General features: G+C 41.2%; 1 protein-coding gene across 3 annotated transcripts in view; it reads right to left on the bottom strand.

The window, feature by feature from the left end:
* Positions 1-20,507, bottom strand: part of hecw2a (HECT, C2 and WW domain containing E3 ubiquitin protein ligase 2a) — a 62,506-nt gene that overhangs the window by 7,828 nt on the left and 34,171 nt on the right. The window contains exons 10-26 of one of the 3 annotated variants that reach the window (XM_033617766.2): positions 19,998-20,298; positions 19,718-19,810; positions 17,016-17,166; positions 16,413-16,519; positions 15,955-16,079; positions 12,741-12,926; positions 12,380-12,514; positions 9,978-10,098; positions 9,792-9,888; positions 9,486-9,569; positions 9,227-9,309; positions 6,693-6,813; positions 5,599-5,712; positions 4,919-5,071; positions 3,892-3,990; positions 2,664-2,793; positions 2,394-2,540 (exon numbers count right to left, since the gene is read on the bottom strand). In XM_033617766.2, coding sequence (XP_033473657.1) covers positions 2,394-2,540; positions 2,664-2,793; positions 3,892-3,990; positions 4,919-5,071; positions 5,599-5,712; positions 6,693-6,813; positions 9,227-9,309; positions 9,486-9,569; positions 9,792-9,888; positions 9,978-10,098; positions 12,380-12,514; positions 12,741-12,926; positions 15,955-16,079; positions 16,413-16,519; positions 17,016-17,166; positions 19,718-19,810; positions 19,998-20,298 — 2,247 coding nt within the window. The remainder of the gene's footprint in view (positions 1-2,393; positions 2,541-2,663; positions 2,794-3,891; positions 3,991-4,918; positions 5,072-5,598; positions 5,713-6,692; positions 6,814-9,226; positions 9,310-9,485; positions 9,570-9,791; positions 9,889-9,977; positions 10,099-12,379; positions 12,515-12,740; positions 12,927-15,954; positions 16,080-16,412; positions 16,520-17,015; positions 17,167-19,717; positions 19,811-19,997; positions 20,299-20,507) is intronic. The other 2 variants (XM_033617767.2, XM_033617768.2) reach the window with 2 other exon arrangements.

The following is a 20,507-nucleotide window of genomic DNA, read 5'->3' as shown; positions in this document are numbered from 1 at the left end:
GTTTGAGGAATTTCAGAGCATTGAGAAAAGGCAGTTTCAATAGATCCTTATTGTTGAGATACACAGTGGCACAGATGGCAGTAGAATAAACACTACTGGGAAAAGTTTCCACCAGTTTGTTTACTGCAAATGTTGGATTTGATTTGTTTAGCAAAGCGAGGCCTGTAAACTCATATTGACACACATGCAGCCCACAAAGACCCGGTAATTTGTCATCCTGCCAGGGAACGGACTTTAGCAGGGGTTGGGTTTGTACCAGTTATGAAAACACATGAGAAAAAGCAGAATTTGAGCACCAGTCCAGATTACAGTCCACTCTTAGTTCACTTAGTCAAGCTGAGCTTCCACAGCGTGTTGGATTGTGAGCTATCAAATATCAACATTCATCTTCTTACAGTTCTAAACTAACCATCATTTCTCAAAGTTTGAACTGTCTGTCCTCTCTTAGGAATGTGCCCTTGGATTCACATCCAAACTACGTAGTGCACAAAATCTTAACATTGTCTCTGTTATATAAGTAACCATGTGTACAATCTGGAGTTACAGCAGGCATGGAACAAGTATGAAGAGTAACCTATTATATCTGTTTATATATCAAATTAATTTCCATGGTGGTAGGTTTGCTGTGTTTCCATGATGATAGGTATGCTACATGTTTATAGTATGCTGCATTTCCATGGTGAAAGGGATGCTACATTTCCATGGTGATAGGTACTGTATGCTACCTTTCTGGAGTTATAGGTATGCTACATTTCCATGGTGAAAGGGATGCTACATTTCCATGGTGATACGTATGCTACCTTTCTGGAGTTATAGGTATGCTACATTTCCATGATGATAGGTATGCTACACTTCTACAGTGAAAGGTATGCTACATTTCCATGATGATAGGTATGCTACACTTCTACAGTGAAAGGTATGCTACATTTCCATGGTGATGGGTATGCTACATGTCTACAGTGACAGGTATGCTACATTTCTATAGTGATAGGTATGCTACATTTCCATCGTGATAGGTATGCTACATTTCCATGGTGATAGGTATGCTACATGTCTATAGTGATAGGTATGCTACATTTCCATGGTGATAGGTACGCTACATTTCTATGGTGAAAGGGATGTTACTCTTCCATTGTGATAGGTATGCTACATGTCTACAATGAAAGGTATGCTACATTTCCATGGTGATAGGTATGCTACACGTCAATAGTGAAAGGCATGCTACATTTCCATGGTGAAAAGGATGCTACACTTCCATTGTGATAGGTATGCTACATTTCTGCAATTATAGGTATGCTACATTTCCATGGTGATAGGTATGCTACACGTCAACAGTGATAGGTATGCTACATTTCTGCAATTATAGGTATGCTACATGTCTACAGTGAAAGGCATGCTACATTTCCATGGTGATAGGTATGCTACCTTTCTGCAGTTATAGGTAAGCTACATGTCTACAGTGAAAGGCATGCTAGATTTCCATGGTGATAGGTATGCTACCTTTCTGCAGTTATAGGTATGCTACATGTCTACAGTGAAAGGCATGCTACATTTCCATGGTGATAGGTATGCTACCTTTCTGCAGTTATAGGTATGCTACATTTCCATGATGATTGGTATGCTACACTTCTACAGTGAAAGGTATGCTACATTTCCATGGTGATGGGTATGCTACATGTCTATAGTGATAGGTATGCTACATTTCCATGGTGATAGGTATGCTACATGTCTATAGTGATAGGTATGCTACATTTCCATGATGAAAGGGATGCTACACTTCCATTGTGATAGGTATGCTACATTTCCATGGTGATAGGTATTTTACATGAGCTATCTGCTCACTGTTTAAATTGCTCCTGAAACCTCTCAGCCTCCACATGTGCATCAGCATTAGGTGTGCAAAGTCATCTAGAGGGCCGGATTGGACCCTTTGATGGGCCAGTTCTGGCCCCTGATCTAGAGCAAACATGTCTGATGGAGAGCTAGTATGTCAGGATGTAGTTAAGTGAAATGTACTGATGCTTTGTCATTTTAGCTGCATCTTTTAGCTTGATCAAAACTATTTTTAGCATTTGTAGTTGGATTGTATTGTTACATCAGTTACTTGCTCAACGCATCGTCATCCAACAGTGAAAATGTCAGATGTCAGTAGGAGGGTGGGTGGAAGAATGCTCTGAGTTCTTGAGTTTATACTGCTCCAAAAAAAAAAAAAAAAAAAGAATTCTTAGCACCTGATGCAATGACGTAACCACACTGAGTCACTGGTATTGATCAAAATCCCTGTCATAGAGTGTATTATAGCTTCTATGAGCTATAAAGAAGAAAGACTTACTGATTGCCATTTCATTAGAAAGCCTCATTAATATCTATAACACTGATATTAAGTGCTGTACCTCATAAAAGCCTCGGACCAGGCTCTCCGTCTGCTGGGCCACTCCTCGCTCTATACGCCACTTGACCATACGCTCAATATACTCCTTTTTGTTCTTCTCTGACACAGGGATACCAGCCCCGCCTGGCTTCAGCTCTCTCTCTGTAATCTGCAGAATCACATGCAGATGTGGACACTTCAAAGTTACACACTGATGTATTTTTACCAGGCTGCAGTCACAGATTTAACAAATGCAGGAAGTACACACACACACACACACACACACACACACCTGTCCAAAGACCTCCTCATTGACAGTGAAGGTGAGGTCCAGCATGTCTTCAATGTCATTGTCTTTCATCCACTGCAGGCTTTGGTGGAACTCCTCATCCAGGAACTCCAGGTCACTGAGGTCACATGGGCTGCATGATGGCAGGCAGAGGTTACACAGAGCTAACAGAGAGGTCAATAAGGTATTGATGCATTGTCCTACCCATAAACTATGGCTGATTGTAAGAAGGGAGGTTAAAGGTTAATTACTTGATGTACAACAGCATAAGACAGCTTTCCCCAAAGGTAGTAAAATGTACACACAGCATGGTGCATGGCAGGAAAATATGTTTGCTCAAATTTATTATGTATCAGGATAAACCCCTCGAGATGTACCAGCTCAGTTATGAGGGATGTGAGATGCTTACCAAGACCCAAAGGTAATAAATAAAAGTAGAGGGCAAAACAAACCTACAGGATCTTTATACTAATACATGTTATATAAAGGTAACACTCTGAGCATCTTGGTCTTGACTTTTACCTTTAACTTCCCAAACACTCTTCTAAATGTACTTTTTAACCCCCTGAATTTTTGGTTTTCATTGCATTAATTCACAGGCTTATTGCATCGTCAGTGTCACCAAGTTTTAGCTTGGCATGCCATACAGTATATTGATACCTTCAGAATAATAATAACCAACTGGCATGCTGGTGGTACTTGGATGTTTTTTGTTTTTATTAATATATATATATATATATATATATTTTCCATGTTTACTGTTGGATGATGATAAGTCACATGGTCACATTATTATATGATAAAAAAATATATATATATATTACATCATTACAGCAATTGAAAAAATTCAAGATATCTCATACATTACTTTCTGCACATTTCCCCATAATGCATCAAATATTTGATGCCATTAGAGGTTACTGTATGTAATTTGCATTAGAATTTAAAACACAAAAAAGGATCCATGTTGCTGAAGAGGTGAAGAACCCTTATAATGACATAAACATCTGTCCTTAGTGCAGACATTTGGCAGGGTTTGAGGCTGTTTGGACAAAGCTATTAATAAGGATGCTGCTCCCACTGCCAGCTGCTGGCTGAGAGGATCTGACTGAAATACTTAGATTCTCAGCACGGTCTTACAGCGTTAGTGAAGGGGATCTGATTTGAAATGCTGGTGCCCTGCAGGCTGGTGTGAAATGGGAAGTCAGAGGAAGCAGGCTGAGGGACTTACATGCGAAGAAGCCCCTTGTAGAAGGGTCGGGTAAAGAAGGCATCCAGCAGATACTGATGGACGAGGGCCAGGCCTAGGATACGCCCACTGAAGCGAAACCTAGACACAATAGAAGAAAAAACATGTAAATACAAGCATCAGCATCAGAACTGGAATGAACAGTTTTTTCAAACAATTTTTCACAAGTGTTTGGTGTAGCCTGCTCTGAGTACCAGATGGAGCGGGTTTACTCTTTCAGATGTTGACAGAAAGATCTTAACATAGCAGATTGGTTTTAAATCTTCTTTCTGCTGATGTATAAACACTGTGGAAGTTATTTGGCTTGTTTCTTCCATGGAGTGTTTCATGTAGTATTTAACAGGCTTAAGAGAAATTTGAAGTTCATTTTTCAACTGAGAATGCAGCAGATGGTGACATTGTTTACAACAATAAATAAAACCCCTCAAGATTTACTGTGATCATAATGCATTGAGTCAGAACAGTGCTGAAGTCTATCGTACAGAGACCAACTGAACGAGGAGGGAACATGTTTCTCTACCCTTTCTGTCTTGAGAACTTTTCTAACGTCAGACAGATTGTCTTGACAAGCACAAAAGTATTGACTTGACATTCTTCAAGTTGATAAGTGATAAGCCACGAGGCTTGTCCAGCGTGACAAACAAATCCCTGAGGACTTATGTTGCTACATCTGCAATCTTCTTCATCCAGCCTATCATATTATGATAGCCCTGTCGAGTTGTCTGCCCTTCCATCCATCATGTGATGATCCATCAATCCATCCATCCATCCATTTGTCTATTCAATCACTGTCACTGAGGCAAAATTGGCTGGTGAGCCACAAATTGCTGATCCAAATTTCCACACAGCACCCCGCAAATGACTTCTATTTTGGGAGCAGCACGCAGCAGTCAGAGCAGACAAGATGAACACTTTACAGTCAGCACAGCAGCACACTACCTCCCACAAACATACATTAGACAGACAGATTGATAGATACTGTATATACATATACATATTGAAACCTCACCATTCATGGTGGTTGTCTACAAAGGCAGACATGGGGCTGATCTGGACAGTGTATGTGTCATTGGCTGAGTATTCAAACAGGCCGTAGTACGGGTTAAACAGTTCTCTGGACACCAGGAAGAAAAACTCTCTGGAGGGTCCGCTGTAGTCCAGCCTGCAATCATGACACATTAACATAAATACCTGTATGTTTTTGTCTATATATGTTGTCTTGTTCTGCAAATACTGGTGTCGACAAAAGTCTGAGTGAAATCTAGAGAAGTGGTTATTTCAGCAAAGATAAACCCCCACAATCATTGGCCCTTGTGCATTTTCAAGAAAAAGATACAATAATTAACAGATATTACAAGAACTGATAAGAAAGCATGTATTATCAACAGTCATTCAGAAACACAGTGTAGATGCTGTCAGTCATCTCTGTAATGAGCTTCTGTTTACAGTCAATGTTAAAATATTTCATGCAGTTCCTTTCCCACCCACTTGCTCCAGCTGCTCATTCACCAGACGACTGTGGGTTTACTGGGATGTTATCAGATGTGTGTGTAATTGTACATGTTGAAACTTAAGATGAGAATGAATGCTCATCAAAACACCCCTGGATCAATTACAGTTAACAAATACCCTCACTTAACACTCGCACTGATAAGGAAATTAATTGGGAATGAAACGCGTCTCTCTCACCCATCCTCTCCCACAAAGCTGACATAAAGTTTACTCCGCTGTAGGTCTTTCCGGGAGTAACACATGATTTGGTTAAAGGCGTCCTCCAGGAGGTGGTCCCTGCGTATGATGAGCCTGGGAGCACACACACACAAACACACACACAGATCCCGCAGTATTAGACTTGACATGAACAATGGTGATCATGTTAATATTTCACTTTGTATCAACACAGTGTTCATAATTGATTAAATACATATTTTATTCTTAAGACTTCTACTATAAGGCCAAAGAGGGTATGTCACTGACTAGTAGTCTCGCATATCAAGACCTAGCTCCACACTTCGTTTTAGTGCTGTGCCAGCACTGGAGAAAAGTCTGTCTGAATCCATCATAATTGCACACTAAGGAAAATCGTTGTTTGTATTTCTTTAGAGCAATCCCAATCGTCTTATGCAGCACTAAGCCCAGGATGCATCAATGGTGCCCTTGCAAAATAGTGTTGAGAGATAGTGGGAGGGGAGGAGAGTTCCATCTGAAAAAAGCGATTAATGGCAGACTGATACCCACAATCTACATGAGTAAGACTAGTTATTGGCCACAACCCCATAATACAGCCAAGCTAAATATGCCATAGTCCATCTAACAATACTTTCCCAATTAGCCCTTGCTTAGTCTCTATATACAGACTCTACATTCACTGAATGTAGAGTCTGTAGGCAAACCCCGGAGATCTTGCCTCCGGAAGAAGGGTGAAAGAGCCCTGGTTTCCGGTTGTTGGCTGTTTGTAGTCCATGTGATATTGATCAATCACGTTTGAGCCGGCTGCAGTTGTTGCCAGGTTAAACGGTCTGTGCGGTGAACTAACGAGGCGGAACATAATTGGCGTCCTCCACCCAAATCAAACCGGAATGCCAAAAAATCAGGGGTCTGCCCCCAGAGGCTGTATTGCCATCTGCCGGAAGTCAGGCGCTGAATATGGCCGATGGGTTCCGAGAATGGCCCTTGCTAAGTCCCACCCTTATCTTTTCACTATGTTCATACAGTTATACAAATCAGTACTAAATTAGACAATCCATATACAAATCCTCTTGAATTGTAGGGTGTACACCTACTTGACTTTTCCTGGTCCCTGTCCATAACCCTTGGTTTCCAGCTTTCGATAGAAGTTCCTCAGTTTAGCTTCAAAATCTCTCTTATATGGAGCTGGAGCACGCGCATTAGCTCGCTGGGTGCCTGACATATAAATGACAGAGAGAAATAAGGGAGAAAAAGACAGAGAAAATGGACGATGTAAGTCAGGCATCAAGCACAACAACAACAGACTTATAAACAGACAAAGAGATGGGTAAAAAGTGGGAAACAGATACAGGGAGACTGAGATCAAATGAAATTTAAATGATCCAAAGCGGAAATTGGTTTTAGACTGCATGGGGGAGGAGGAGGAATTGAAATCTGGGAATCGGAAGTGCTGTATGCAGGTTAATCCTGGATTGTTATTTTGTATCAGGCTGTTGTAGCTGACATTAATTTGAGAGATGCACAATACACACAGATGCACCTCTTCAACTGTCTGTGTTTTTGTTGAACAGTTAAAGATTAGAGGTAGGCTCAGTGTGGAGAGGTGTGGAGATTGTACAGAAAGACAGACACTTGTAGATAAACACTGACATCAGCTGGAGAGAGGAAGTGTGAGTTTGTGTATGTGTCAACTACTTACACACACATCGACGCCACTTTATTGATTTTAATTATGTTGAAAAAATATATGGCTACACATATTTTATATAAGGCCAACTTGTTGAGGGTTATTTTAGTAATTCAATAGATGGTCATTCAACACTGAGTAGCAAATATTGTAATATCTGTTGTATATTTGATCATTGATTCATCAGTTAGTTTGCTTTATTCCTTCTTTCATGTATTACAATCATAAATTACATTTAATTTACTTGATAGTACTAGGGAGATAATTTTGGTGCTCTCTATACTCAACTCAAGATGTGACATTTGTAAAATGTTTTGTACAAAGACTGTTTTTAAGGATACATATACAGTCTATGGTTTTGTAAATAAAGTTTCAGATTTGTGATTATATGTGTTCAATTTTCAGATACATTTTCAGCCATACCAGCCATAATTATCATAACATCAAACACAAGTTTAACACTACAATTTGTCAAACTAGAATTACTGCTTCATGTTTATATGCCTCCACAAACCAGTCAAGTTGCAGTTACAGTTTACATCCATGTCTGTGACAACATGGATGCTTCACATGCATCTTCCTTGCTGGTAGGACAGAAGATCTATACAATCAGCTCAGTTTCACCATGGGTACCCAAGATTAGTGTCACCAATTCAGTATCTGACCAAATGTCTCCTCCTCTGTTCTTGAGATATGACGTTAAGTAATGGCCAGAAAAGTGCTTTTAAAACACTGTACAGGAACGGTTGGAAACCAAAAAGGCTTATAGGCCTTTTCATAATATTATAATGTCACAGTGAAGTTGACCTTTGACCTTTTGATATAAAATTCTAATTCTAAAATTCTTGGACATTTGTGCCAAATTTGGGGAATTTCCTCAAGGTGTTCTCGAGCTATCGCATTCACGAGAATGCGATGGACGAAGTCACAGTGACATGATCTTTGACCATCAAAATCGAATCAGCTCATCGTTGAGTCTAAGGGGATAATTTGTGCCAAATTTTAAGAAATTCTCTTTAGGTGCTGTGGACATATCACAATCAAAAGAATGGGACAGACATACAGACAAAGAGACAAACGGACAGACAAGCCAAAAACAGAATGATTCTGGCCACGACTATCACTGACATGGAGGCATAAAAACACAAATTTTATTGTGGAGACTATTATGTAAATTATTATTTTTGATTATAAAAAATATATAGTATATTGTCATTTGAGGACATGAGGAGAATAAAGGACAGAAAACTAAAGCCCCTTTTACCACTGCCCAAAAAACCTGCTAACATCCGCTAATATCTGGCTTTTTAATGCAACTGGAAAAGGCATTCGGCATTCACACCCAGGTCAAATGACTCTGCAGCAGTCACGGGTATATATTGCCTCCGTTTCTGATCAGCAACACAACACCTGGGTGAACGTGCTAAATTTAGCTCCTCTACCGGCACCTCTCCACCAGAAAAAACTGCCCAAACAGTGCTCAAAGACTGATCCAAATTAGTCTGCACTGAGTTTGAAAGCGACTGACTTAGTAAGAGATATATAAACAGAAGCAACCGCTAACGTTTTCGCTGGCCTCCATGCTCCTCTCTACTGTTTACTTTCCACACGCAGAAAGGAATACTGATCTGCTGCAGAGCCATGTACACAGTGCTGGTCTATTGGCAATGGGAAAGAAGTTTTTAGACTATTTTTAGCAGGTTTATCTGTGTTTAAAAACGTGCTAATTTTAGTGGAAAAGGGGTATAAGTGTTATATGTGTTATACAACCAATGTTATATACTGTATGAAGGTACTATGAAATTGTTTCTTTTATTTAGTAAGACAATGTAAACCAAACCTCATGGTGGAAGGTGTGAAATGTAATAAAAAGAAAGAACTTATTAAAAAGGCATATCATGCCAATAAACTTGATGCAGACAGAGTGAGACAGACACTCACCAGGGGAGCTCTGAGGAGACGAGAGGCAGTAACTTGGGTGGAGTAACGGTGGTACATATGACATCACCTCCTCCTCAAATAAGCTGGAGACAAGACATAAGTACACACAGATCTAAGAACGGTGTAGCATCAGCAGTGGGTAAAATGGGAAGTAGACTTGTATTTTTAGAAGTGCTGGAGCAAGCTGGTTATAGTTTTCACAAGTGACAGATGATCAGTCCCTCACCTGAACACACAAACGCACATGTACTGCACTCACCTAAGCAGCATGACGAGGTCAGCATCGCTAGAGAGGCGAGCCAGCCCAGTGACTCCTTCACTGCGAATAAACTGGACCTTCTCCCTGCACACACACACACACACACACACACACACGTCAGGGGGTAAACTGACACAGTCCATTAGGATTAAAGGTTAACTGTGTGCTCAGTTTGACTGATGATAATGGAGGTGTTGGGTGTGAGTAAGGCTAGAGAGAAAGAGAGAGAGGGAGAGACAAAAGGAAACAATGAGACAAAGACAGGAGGAAGAATGGAGCCGAAAACAGACAGAGTGAGGGACATACTTTAGCGAGTGATTCCTGGCAAGCTCGGGTTGTCTTTCCTGCAGGATCTCGACGATGTTGGGTTGCCGTAGAAACGCCACTATCTTGTCATTGTAGGCTGGAGGAAATGAGAAATGCGCATCTATATTTGAGTCTTGTGTGTGTTTACACTTAATGATTGCATACATGTGATTCTGTCTGACTTACCCACAGGTACCACGTCATGGTACTGACTCCGACTGGAGCCGCTGAAGGTGCTGGATGGTCGGGGCATGACGGGTGGGTTGGTTTGGCGAGAGTCATCCACCACCTGTGACAAAAGGAAGCACTACAGTTCAGGTCGCATCCTAGTTCTGAGGCCGATCCACCCGCCAGTCTTCAGCCAACACTGACCTCAACTCCAGCTGGATACCTATCAGTTCTGCATGTTCTCGCGAATTAACCACAAAACTCTTACCTATGTTTCTGCCAACCATTTTCCAAAGATTTCCAAGCTGCCATTTGTGTCAGTTTATGACTTGCAGAGACTTAAACTTGTTTGAAACAGGTATTCATCCACGTCTGCCTAGACTCATATAACGTAGTGAAGACTTCAAAGCAATTTAACAAAAGGTATTACATGTATTTTTTGGAGAAACGGAAGTTACGGGGCGCCCAGTAGCTCAGTAGGTAGGGCAGGCGCCCCGTGTACAAAGGTAGTGTCCTTGCCGCAGCGACGGGGGCTCGATTCCAGCCCACGGCCCTTTGCTGCACGTTGTCCCCTTTCACACTTCAAAAACTATCCTGTCATTAAAGGCAAAACAGACCCAAAACAGAAGCCATATCTATATTGGTATGATTCCAGGGATTAATTTCCAGTGAGAAAAATGCTGTGTTCAGTTAAAGACTATTGTTACATGGTGCATCAACAATCACCTGAAGCTCAATATAAGCAAGACTAATGAGCTTGTAGTGGACTACCAGGAGAGAACACAAAGCTGTAACCATGACAGTAGACATTGCTTCAAATACGGATGTTGCTGCAAATAAGTTACATATTCTAAAACAGTGGTTCCCAACTGGTGGGTAGCAGATCCATTCTGAATGGACCACTAATGACTTGCAATTGTGTCAAGTTTGTAAATATCACACATTATTTTTAAGCACAGTAAATTTCCAACAAAGAGCTTGTATTTTGAAGAGTGAGTGCCTAACGGACAGCTTCTTGACAGAGACAGCAAATGAACTCGATGACATGGCCAAACACAAGTATGATGCTGAATGTATTAACCTGTGTGGACCTTGAACTTCTGACTAAGGGAAATCTGGACTCCCTGGCTGGACCAGTTGGGAGCCACTGTTTTAAAACAGGGATGCTTCACACACATCTTCCCCCCGACAGCACAGAAGATCTATACAATCAGCACAGTTTCAAAGATTAGTGTCACCAATTCAGTATCTGACCAAATGCCTCCCCTTCTGCTCCTGAGATAGAGAGTTTTCTAGAAAAGTGTTTTTGCAGAACATTATGATGTCACAATGAAGCTGACCTTTTACCTTTTGGATATAAATCATCATTTTATCCTATTAGACATTTGTGTGAAATTTTGTCATTATTAGCATATGAATTCTTGAGTTATGGCCAAGGACATGTTTTGTGAGGTCACACTGACCTTTGACCTTTGAGCTATAACCACCAAAATCTTAACCGTTCATCTTTGAGTGCAAGTGGAGGGTTGTGCCAAATTTTAAGAAATTTCCTCAAGGCATTCTTGAGATGTTGCGTTCACAAGAACAGGATGGACAGATGGGCATACAGCTGGACGGACAACTGGAAAACCTAATACCTCTGGCCATGGCTTCTGCTGATGCAGAAGCATAAAAATGCATTCTCTTTGTATCACAAAAAGCCAAACATAGCAAGAAATGGGTCTTTCTGGGTGTTGCTAAACAGAAAAAATTGTGATTGCCTGTAATAAAAATATTATTTTTCAGCAGTCTCAGATATCAGATATTCCGAAAAGCAGTTGAATGCATCAGCATGGATGATTTTTAAAACACATGCCCTGCTACATTAGCATGCAATGCACAGTTTTTTCCTAACAAGAGACCTATCCAAAATCCATTACCTTAACCAGATAAGTGAACCCAATAATGCTGCAGGTACTATTGACTTAAGAGGCAACAAAAACTATCTTTCATGTTCACTGTGGCCCCTAGTGTTGATAGGTAGCATACTGTAGTATCAATACTATATTTGACACTGACTGAGTGATGCTTTGGAAGAGATGAGTGGCAACAAGACAGAAGGAAACTGTCTCTCTTCCTTATCATATTTACATACAGTGTGTTTATGAGGATTTCCACTCATTCCAGTATCTCAAAAGACTAGTCAAAAGCAACTACATTTGAGGTCTTAAAAATCTTGCATTGAAAGTAGCACTAATGTCCTTGCTCGATGGCTCCACCACAGGGACTAGCAGGATAACTCCCCCGCCTATGCCCACAATGCAGAAACTAGCGAAGCATTTTTCTCCTTCAAACTGGCCTCTATAAACATTGCAGTGTCTCTCTCCTAGCCTTAAGTTGACTCCAGGTGACAAGTGGTGCAGTGGCGGCTAGTCTCTCACCTCCCCAGCACTGTGGCTGCGCTGGCGGCTCAGGTGCTGGCGGTGGGCCAGCAGCCCAGTGGAGCGAGAACTCTGGAGGGGCAGCCGGGGGTCGATGAAGGTCGTGGAGCGACAGTTGTGATCCACAAAGAAGGGCTGAGGATTAAGATGTAAATACCCCTGGTCATGCATTGATGAACCCCAATATGTTCATACAGAAACACATCTTTACATGCAGTACACTAAAAGTAAGGATTATAAAAGGGTAAAGTCTACTGGACAGCTGGGCAGAGATTACAATCATCTGATGCACATAATCTCAAGTGTAATCCCAGGTAAATAATCAAAAATTGAGGGTTTCCACAAACACACACTCACACACCTTTCCAGTGTGGTCATGCTTCATCTCCCAGCCGCGGGGAAGCTCCAGCTGCTTGTTGGAGAACATGTTGAGGAAGGTGACGAGGTCGCGGTTGTGCTGGTAGCGCTCAAAGTAATGAGCATCCCGACGCACCTTACTGATCATGTGCTTCAGGCAGGTGTTGCTCGTAAACATGCGGTAGGCACTCTGGGCAGAGAGGGCAGAAAGATGAGGTCATCAGAGAGGGACAAGAAGCAGACCAGAGAACAGCTTTGCGGTCATTTCAGTTCTCTCACTCAAGATGGAAGACAACGTGGATAATATATTCCTAATGCCATTGTGATGTTTTTTTTATCCACAAAATGTCCTTAATCAAGTAAATTAAAAATGACTTGAATTAGATGCTAGACATTCTACAGTCTTAAATACCCTGGCTGGCCACCAATAATGTTAGATGTTGATTATTGGTTGAATTTAGGTTGTGACATTGAGCGACCAGAATTCAATGTCAGAACAACACCTAATGCCATCGTCAATTGACCAATGGCTAAGCCCCGTCCGCAAACACAATGAGCCAACCACAGTGCGTATAGCCATTCCCATACACTCCGACATTCTCTGCCTGGACGTCCATTGAAATGCATTACAAAAAGTCAGTTCCATTCAGTTTTATGAGCTTCTTCTGAGATTTGAAGTTTAAAAGTGGTCAAACGGTGTGCATGGGGTACATGCAACTCTGACACAAGGTATCCTGAGAGGCTGGGCGACGGGGTGTATTTTTTACCCTTTAAACCACATCTCAACCGAGAAAAGTGTCTCCTTTGGATAAAGTTGTGCGGTAGACCACAAAATCAACTCACCGTGAATAAGATTAATGAGGATGTCTACATCTGTTCTAAGGTAAGTCAACATTGTGTTTGAGGCAACATATTGTCACTTTGCTGGAAAGAAATATAAAGTTATCTTTAACATCTCTAGCTAACGTTAGCTAAAGTTAGCCTGACGTTAGCTCCTAGCTGCGTTGTTCATCATGTCACCTTGTTTGCTGGGAGTTCATTAGCTTATTTTGTTCTAGTTTTTGTACTTTGGTGATCATACATCATTGTTTGCTGTTGTCCAAAGGACTCTAGTTAAACTAACGTTAACTTCTGGAGCTTAGCTTCATTAACTTATCTGTAATCACAGAGATAACAAAGTTGGCAAATGTTATGAATGATTCAATGTAAATACTGTAGCACCAAACTAACGGAGAGACACTCTTGGTAAAGATGGTATAAAGGCCGTTATCCTTTTCTCATATTCTGAGCCAAAAACCCTTAACTTCAGTGGCACTTTGATGCACCAAAATTTCCAGTTTCCAAAGGCTTGTTCACAAATAATTCACAGCCTGATATATACATTTTCTTCTTAAATACATGGTGAAAACTGATTTCTCTATTACTGTTGTGTGTAGACTATTTTCTGACTTATAGAGTGACAAAAGAGATAAACTAAGGCCCTTTTGGTTACTTCTCAATGACATCTGATTGTTATGTCTCGAAAAATCATCAATTGCTTCCTGCAAAATGCCGTGTACTGTGACACCTGCCATAGCGCCAGTCACTGAATGTTGATATTTTGTCCGGGTGAGTGGAGGGGGGCGTGGCTTAGCCATAGGTCAGTTTGAACTGATGAAACATGATGTTGATATTTTGTTGGTTTTAAGATGTGCTGTTAAGCAAATTCCAACATCTTCCAAATGACTCATGCCAACGTCATCTTGATGTAGAACTATGATATTTAGTCATGAGGTACCAAAACCCAAAGTCTGCAAAATGTCATAATCATTACGTACACACAACATGAAAATCTTACGTCATTTGACATTCAAAATATCATCAACCCGATTTTCATTCCAGTCAAATTTAACATCTGTCTGATGCAAGAGTCTGACTTCCTTCTGCCGTCATATTGACACCCTGTGCCCGCTGGGTAGTGTTGGGTCAGTACTGCATACAGTATGGTGTTAAAATTGTGTTAAAATAGGAAAATGTCACTTTGCTTTAGTAACTGAATCTAAAATGTAGCATTTTCAAGTTATCTTTAAATATTTGCAGTTTTAGAGAAAAATCAGAACCGCATAATACAAAAGAGCGCAGCTCTTATATTGATTTCAGCCATAACTTCCATATGGCATATGGAGCAGGAGACTTACTTTGAATCTTAAACTAAGACTTGAACCAGTATTTGTTTTGTCAACATTCATAAAAAGCATATAGGGCTGTAGTTGGGACATTTGAGAGCGTGTAGACCCAAACCGACAGTGTGCAGATGAGGTTGGGACTTCACAAAAAAGTAGCAAGCAGGTAGTAGCAGCATGCATCCAAGAGGAAGCTAAAAAAAACAGCAGACACAGTACTGAAAAAAATGCAAATGTAATGAGGCAAAACGGCAAGTCGACAAGCTTGAGAGTGAATCTCGGTGGGCTTTTACTGTCGCTGTCGAGCATCGAAGGAGAGGATAAAGAGTGATGTAGAGGTGGCCTGTTTTCTGTTGGACAGATATGCGCTGGCGGTTAGCCTAGTTAGCTTGCTAAAGTATCTGCTTTCCATTACAATAAATGTAACATACCTACAACTGTACAGCTGCCTGCTGTGTGCATATAAGCACTGTGGGGAGGAGGGGCCAAATTTGAATGTTTTGTTTACAAATAGACCAGACAATTCCTGCAAAGTATACCTTTAAACATGTTTTAACACTATACTGCAACATATTGTGGCACTACCCTTTGTGTCTGTAACAATGCTTAACACTTTTTTTCTCTGTGCATGCCCAGGTTCTTTGGTATTTGCAACTAAACCTGTACTGCACATAAACCAAAACTTATCTGCATGGCCAGGTACAACTGGAGGTAAGAGAGAAATGATTTCCATCATTGATCATTGCTTATGAGAAGCTGGTTAACTATTTCAGCATTGTATGACTTCTACTACACAACAACAATGGGCCACACACTCAGCATTGCTACATTACAGTAGTGTACTGAAATGTAGCACTGTGGGCGGCAGACTGACACTGTGACTCATTCAGGCAGCATTAACTGTATCTGAGTCCCATGACTGTGGCGAGTGCTAAACCAGTCAAAATGATATGTTTAAGGGCAGTGATACTGTATGTCTGCCTGTATGTAGACAGATGTGTGTAAAAGGAGCACAGGATCAAAGGTAACAGAGGAATTGAAGCATGCTGGACTGACAGGGTTAGAATGCAGCACGGTGAAGAAGTCAGGGCTGCACAGGAACTTGGCGCTGGGTGACTGGAGCAGCAGAGAGAGACGCGAGCGACCACTGGAGTGAGCGACAGCACTTTCTCGTCGGTATTCTGCAACAAAATCAACACGTACTATTCAAACTCCCAGACAGGCAGACACTAACAAAAGACACTTATTTAATTAAAAAAAAACTCATATTCATATCCAGCATTATCTGTCAGGTTTTAAAGGAAACAGACTACAGACTACAGCTATTTTGAGACACAATAGCTTTTTTAGACTCATGGATTACTGTAGTATTTCAAGAGATGAATCATTTTCAAGAGGTGAGTCATATAATTGGGCAAATATTTTTTTCTCAAAAATAGTGCAGAGCTCTGGTAAATGAAACCTCTAATTTTTCAATTTGTGTGTTTTTCTCTAAAAGGTCCATTGACACTAACCAGAAATGGAGTGAGGCAACAGTTCACTTTCTGGTTCAGGAAGCAGGTCAACTGGGGTTTCCTCTGCCCGATCACTGTTTGTTATGGTCCTCCTGATGCTCTGGTACCTGTGATCGAGAGTTAAGAGAAAGTTACTGTAGTGAAAGTATAGTTTTCTACTATTTCAGCAAAGAATGTAGGTTTTTACTTAATAAAACTATGTACTTAAATAATTTCTCTAAAAGTGAAATAAAAAGGGGGGCACTAAGACAGGGGCATGTTTAGCAAGGAGAGATTAATGCAAAAGCTGGTTGAATTTCTCTACTGAAAGCCTTTGTATACCTTTGTTAATACAAAGTTACATTAGCTCAAAAAACTAAAAAATATTCAGACAATGTCGCTTTATAAAGAATACATAACAGAAAAGACAGGTCTGTGACACTGGGACATTTTTGTCAGTTCGTTTTGATTCTGTCGTCTGTTTAAATCCTCTAGTGATAATAGTAAGACCTTGTTCAGTGACATATTGAACATTTTGCTATACTTAATGGCATCAAATAATGGCATTTGCTGCTGAGAAAAACACAATGGTTATTGCAATACATTTCTCTTCACAAAACCCACCTGCGGTTGAGTTGCTCCATCTGCTGAATGGAGTTAGAGCGAGTGAGGCCCTGCGGGGCAGGTGGTCCGGTGGGACGCTGCCATGTGGTGGTTCTGTTCACGTGGTCCACGAAGAAGATCCTCCCATGGCTGTCGATCCGAGCCTCCCAGTCTAAGAGGCGATTAATAATTGATACACAGTAGGTGTTTAATGCCTCAGGGGAACACAACTGTAAATATAAGTGTTAGCCAGCAATTAATGACTTGATGATAACATCAACAACTGAATAAAGTCATCAGTGATCAGAAATCTTTTATTCTTTATCTACTTCTGGGCAAGTGGCAACCTGTGTGGCTGAAAAATGAAACGCTGAAATGCCTGAAAACTACAGTTCTTTAAATGGCCACTTGAGGCTGCCTCCAAGAGTAAGTCAATGCTCACAGACCCCCATGTTAAAATCACTAACTTTACCGAAGAAATAAACGTGTTTACAGTCTGGAACAAGAAAACGGTCAGTTAATTTCCCCCTTCATGACAACTGTACAGGGTGTGAAGTTTTTTTATAACTAACTAATTAACATTTTATTACGATTTAAAATTACTCATGGTTAAGGGCTGGACACTTTCAGTGACAGGCTGTCTGCCAATAGTGTCCTAGGCTTCTAAGTCAGATACACCCCTTGCCGCTCCAGAGTGCCTGCCTCTCACCCAAATATGGTCACTTCTGGCTCCAAAAAAACAAGTTGGTGACAGCCAAAGAGCTGAATTTGAGGCTTCAAAACGGGAGTCCACAGTCCACAGACAAATGGATGACATCACGGTAGCTACGTCCATTATTGTATATGGTCTTTAATTCTGGGTCAAAATTAACTTAACTGTCGGCAAACTCTTAGTTTGCCGACATGCTACAGTAGTAGCTCTCTGAGGATGAGCCAATTGATTGAATGATTGAGGGTCCATTCGTAATGGACCCGTGACCAACTTTTCGACCACAGCCCACAAACTCACAAATGACTTACAAATGTGTAAAGTTTGTAAAGAAACACACTTTATTTTGAAGTGCCATTTCCTGCTGTGGAGTGAGTGACTAACGGACAACTATTTGACAGAGACAGCAGACTGGCCCGATGACATGGCAAAAAACAAGTATAACACCGGATGTATTAAACTGTGTGGACCTTGAAGTAATGACTAAGGAGAAATCTGGATCCCGGGGCTGGACCAGTTGGGAACCACTGCTCTAAATGACAAAGTTAACATCCTGATGTTTAGCAGCTTAAATGTTTGCCATGTTAACTATCTTAGTTCTGTGAGTCATTACATTTTCTGATATTAATAATAGTAATTCAAGCAAAAGAGCATACGAGTTGTCTGGACATGGTTCTCAACGTGCCGGTGGCTTAGCCAGCAGCTACCAGCTAATAGGGCTGCCACGATTAGTCGACTAATCGATGACTAATCGACTATTAAAATAATCGGTGACTATTTTAGTAGTCGACTAATCGGTTTGAGTCATTTTTCACAGAAAAGTACTATAAAAGTACCCCAAAATACTCTTACTGCAGCTTCCTCGTTCAGATATTGGCAGCTTTACACACTCTCCCATGACAGTGAACTAAAACCCTTTGGCATGAGTATGAAACAAGACATTAGATGACGTAATTTTGGGGTTTGGGCGAGACAGACCGACATTTTTCAACATTTTAACACATTTTTCGATGGAATGATTAGTTGACTAATCGAAGAAATAATCGACAGATTAGTCGACAATGAAAATAATCGTTAGTGGCAGCCCTACCAGCTAATGATGTTAACTCCATAACCAGCACTAAACAACTGCAACATTGCTCACAGAGCTCATGGTGTTAACCAGGGGGGAACAGCAGGGTGGGTGCTACACCTTTGTGACGAAGCTGTCCCGATATCAGCAGTAACCACAGTTTGAGCGCAGTATGAAGCAGTGGGGATGAGCGAGCCAGTGGGATACACACATACACTAACATGCACGCATGACCAGACCGGCTTATCAGAACAAACAACAGAGAAGCTCAGATTACAACACACACAGAGGGAGTATGACCTTATTCTCTGCTCTGGGTGCCATAACTTTACTATATCCTTATACGACTAATAGTGGTTTGCTGCCATAATGATGTCCTGCATGTTGCATACAGAACCGTTAAGTGATTATGTCATAAACCAAAGTATTGGACAAACTAAAATTCTGACGTGTGTGCTACAGGAAAAGTCAGAGATTCAGTAAAGTTATTTCACTTCTACCAGATTTCACAACAGTCCACCTGATAATCATCACCATATCTTACAGGAAAACCTCAAGGTGGAATAGATGAAAAGTCACAACAGCACCAAAAACATTAGGATTTATCATCTGCAGGGCATGAGCGTCTTTGAAAACATTTTTGGTAATCATCAAGATATTTCAGTCTGGAGTGGGTGGACTGATATACTGCTGACAGACACTGGAAGCCCTACTAGTGTGGCTATAAAGAAATGCAAAACCTCAGATAATTTTACTTACATCCTCTTTCCACCATATCTCACTATAAAGTAAGAAAGCCATGTGATTCATTTGTGGCTCAGGATGTGTAGTTTAAGTTAGGGTCATTCAGTATGGACACATACACAAACACAGACACATAAACAAAAAGACACACAGACACAATAGACAAACAATACGGTGCATGCAGACACACACACTCACTGGGAGGTAGAGGCTCGTCCACACGCTGGTATCTGTGGATGTCATGACGCACAGAAGGAAGCGAACGTACAGGATGGCCGTTAACGTGAGTGCCTGAACACAGAAAACATACAATATGATGAGAATGGTAAAAGTTTAGTTTGTAGTGGCACCTTTGTTCAGCTTAACTTCTAAGCAGGTGAAACACCTTTTGGACAGTAAAATCCAACCAGAGCCCAAACCGTTTCATTTCAAAAATAAATTACTGCCAGATAACACTGAGAAGTTTAAAGCTGAGTACCTTCCTCTCCATCTGTTTCTGTGGTGGCTTGCTCTGAATCAGCAGAGCCAACCTCCTCGTGCGGCTTTGTCTCCTCCCCTTCCTGTTCCTCAGCCATGCCCCCAGCAGCCTGCAGGCTCAGCCTCCTCACAATGATCTCCTCAACCACCTCTCGCTCGAAGGGTGGGGGACCTTCTCCTGCAGTCTCAGTGGTAGCAACCTGCCCACCTCCTTCATCGTCTACAGCTTGATTAGTTGGTGGGGTTCCAGAAATGACGTCTCCCCCTGGATCGATGGCCGTCTCAGCTCCTTCCTCCGCTTCCTACAAAATATCCCACAAAATAAAAAAAAATAATGAGTGAAAACAACAGACAAATATTGAGCATAGCGTTAGTTCAGGCAGGACAAGCTAGTCAAGCTCAGCTCACATCCCAGCTACATCAGCTGATCTCCAACAGCCCAATCAACTGATGGAGGGAGTCAGCTGATCGATCACATGATTCCTTTCTGTGCAGCCAATTGGCAAATCTC

Source organism: Epinephelus lanceolatus, chromosome 14, assembly GCF_041903045.1.
Source record: "Epinephelus lanceolatus isolate andai-2023 chromosome 14, ASM4190304v1, whole genome shotgun sequence".
Classification (NCBI taxonomy): domain Eukaryota; kingdom Metazoa; phylum Chordata; class Actinopteri; order Perciformes; family Serranidae; genus Epinephelus; species Epinephelus lanceolatus.
The sequence above is the reverse complement of the archived record's forward strand: the minus strand, read 5'-3'. Positions and strand labels throughout refer to the sequence as shown.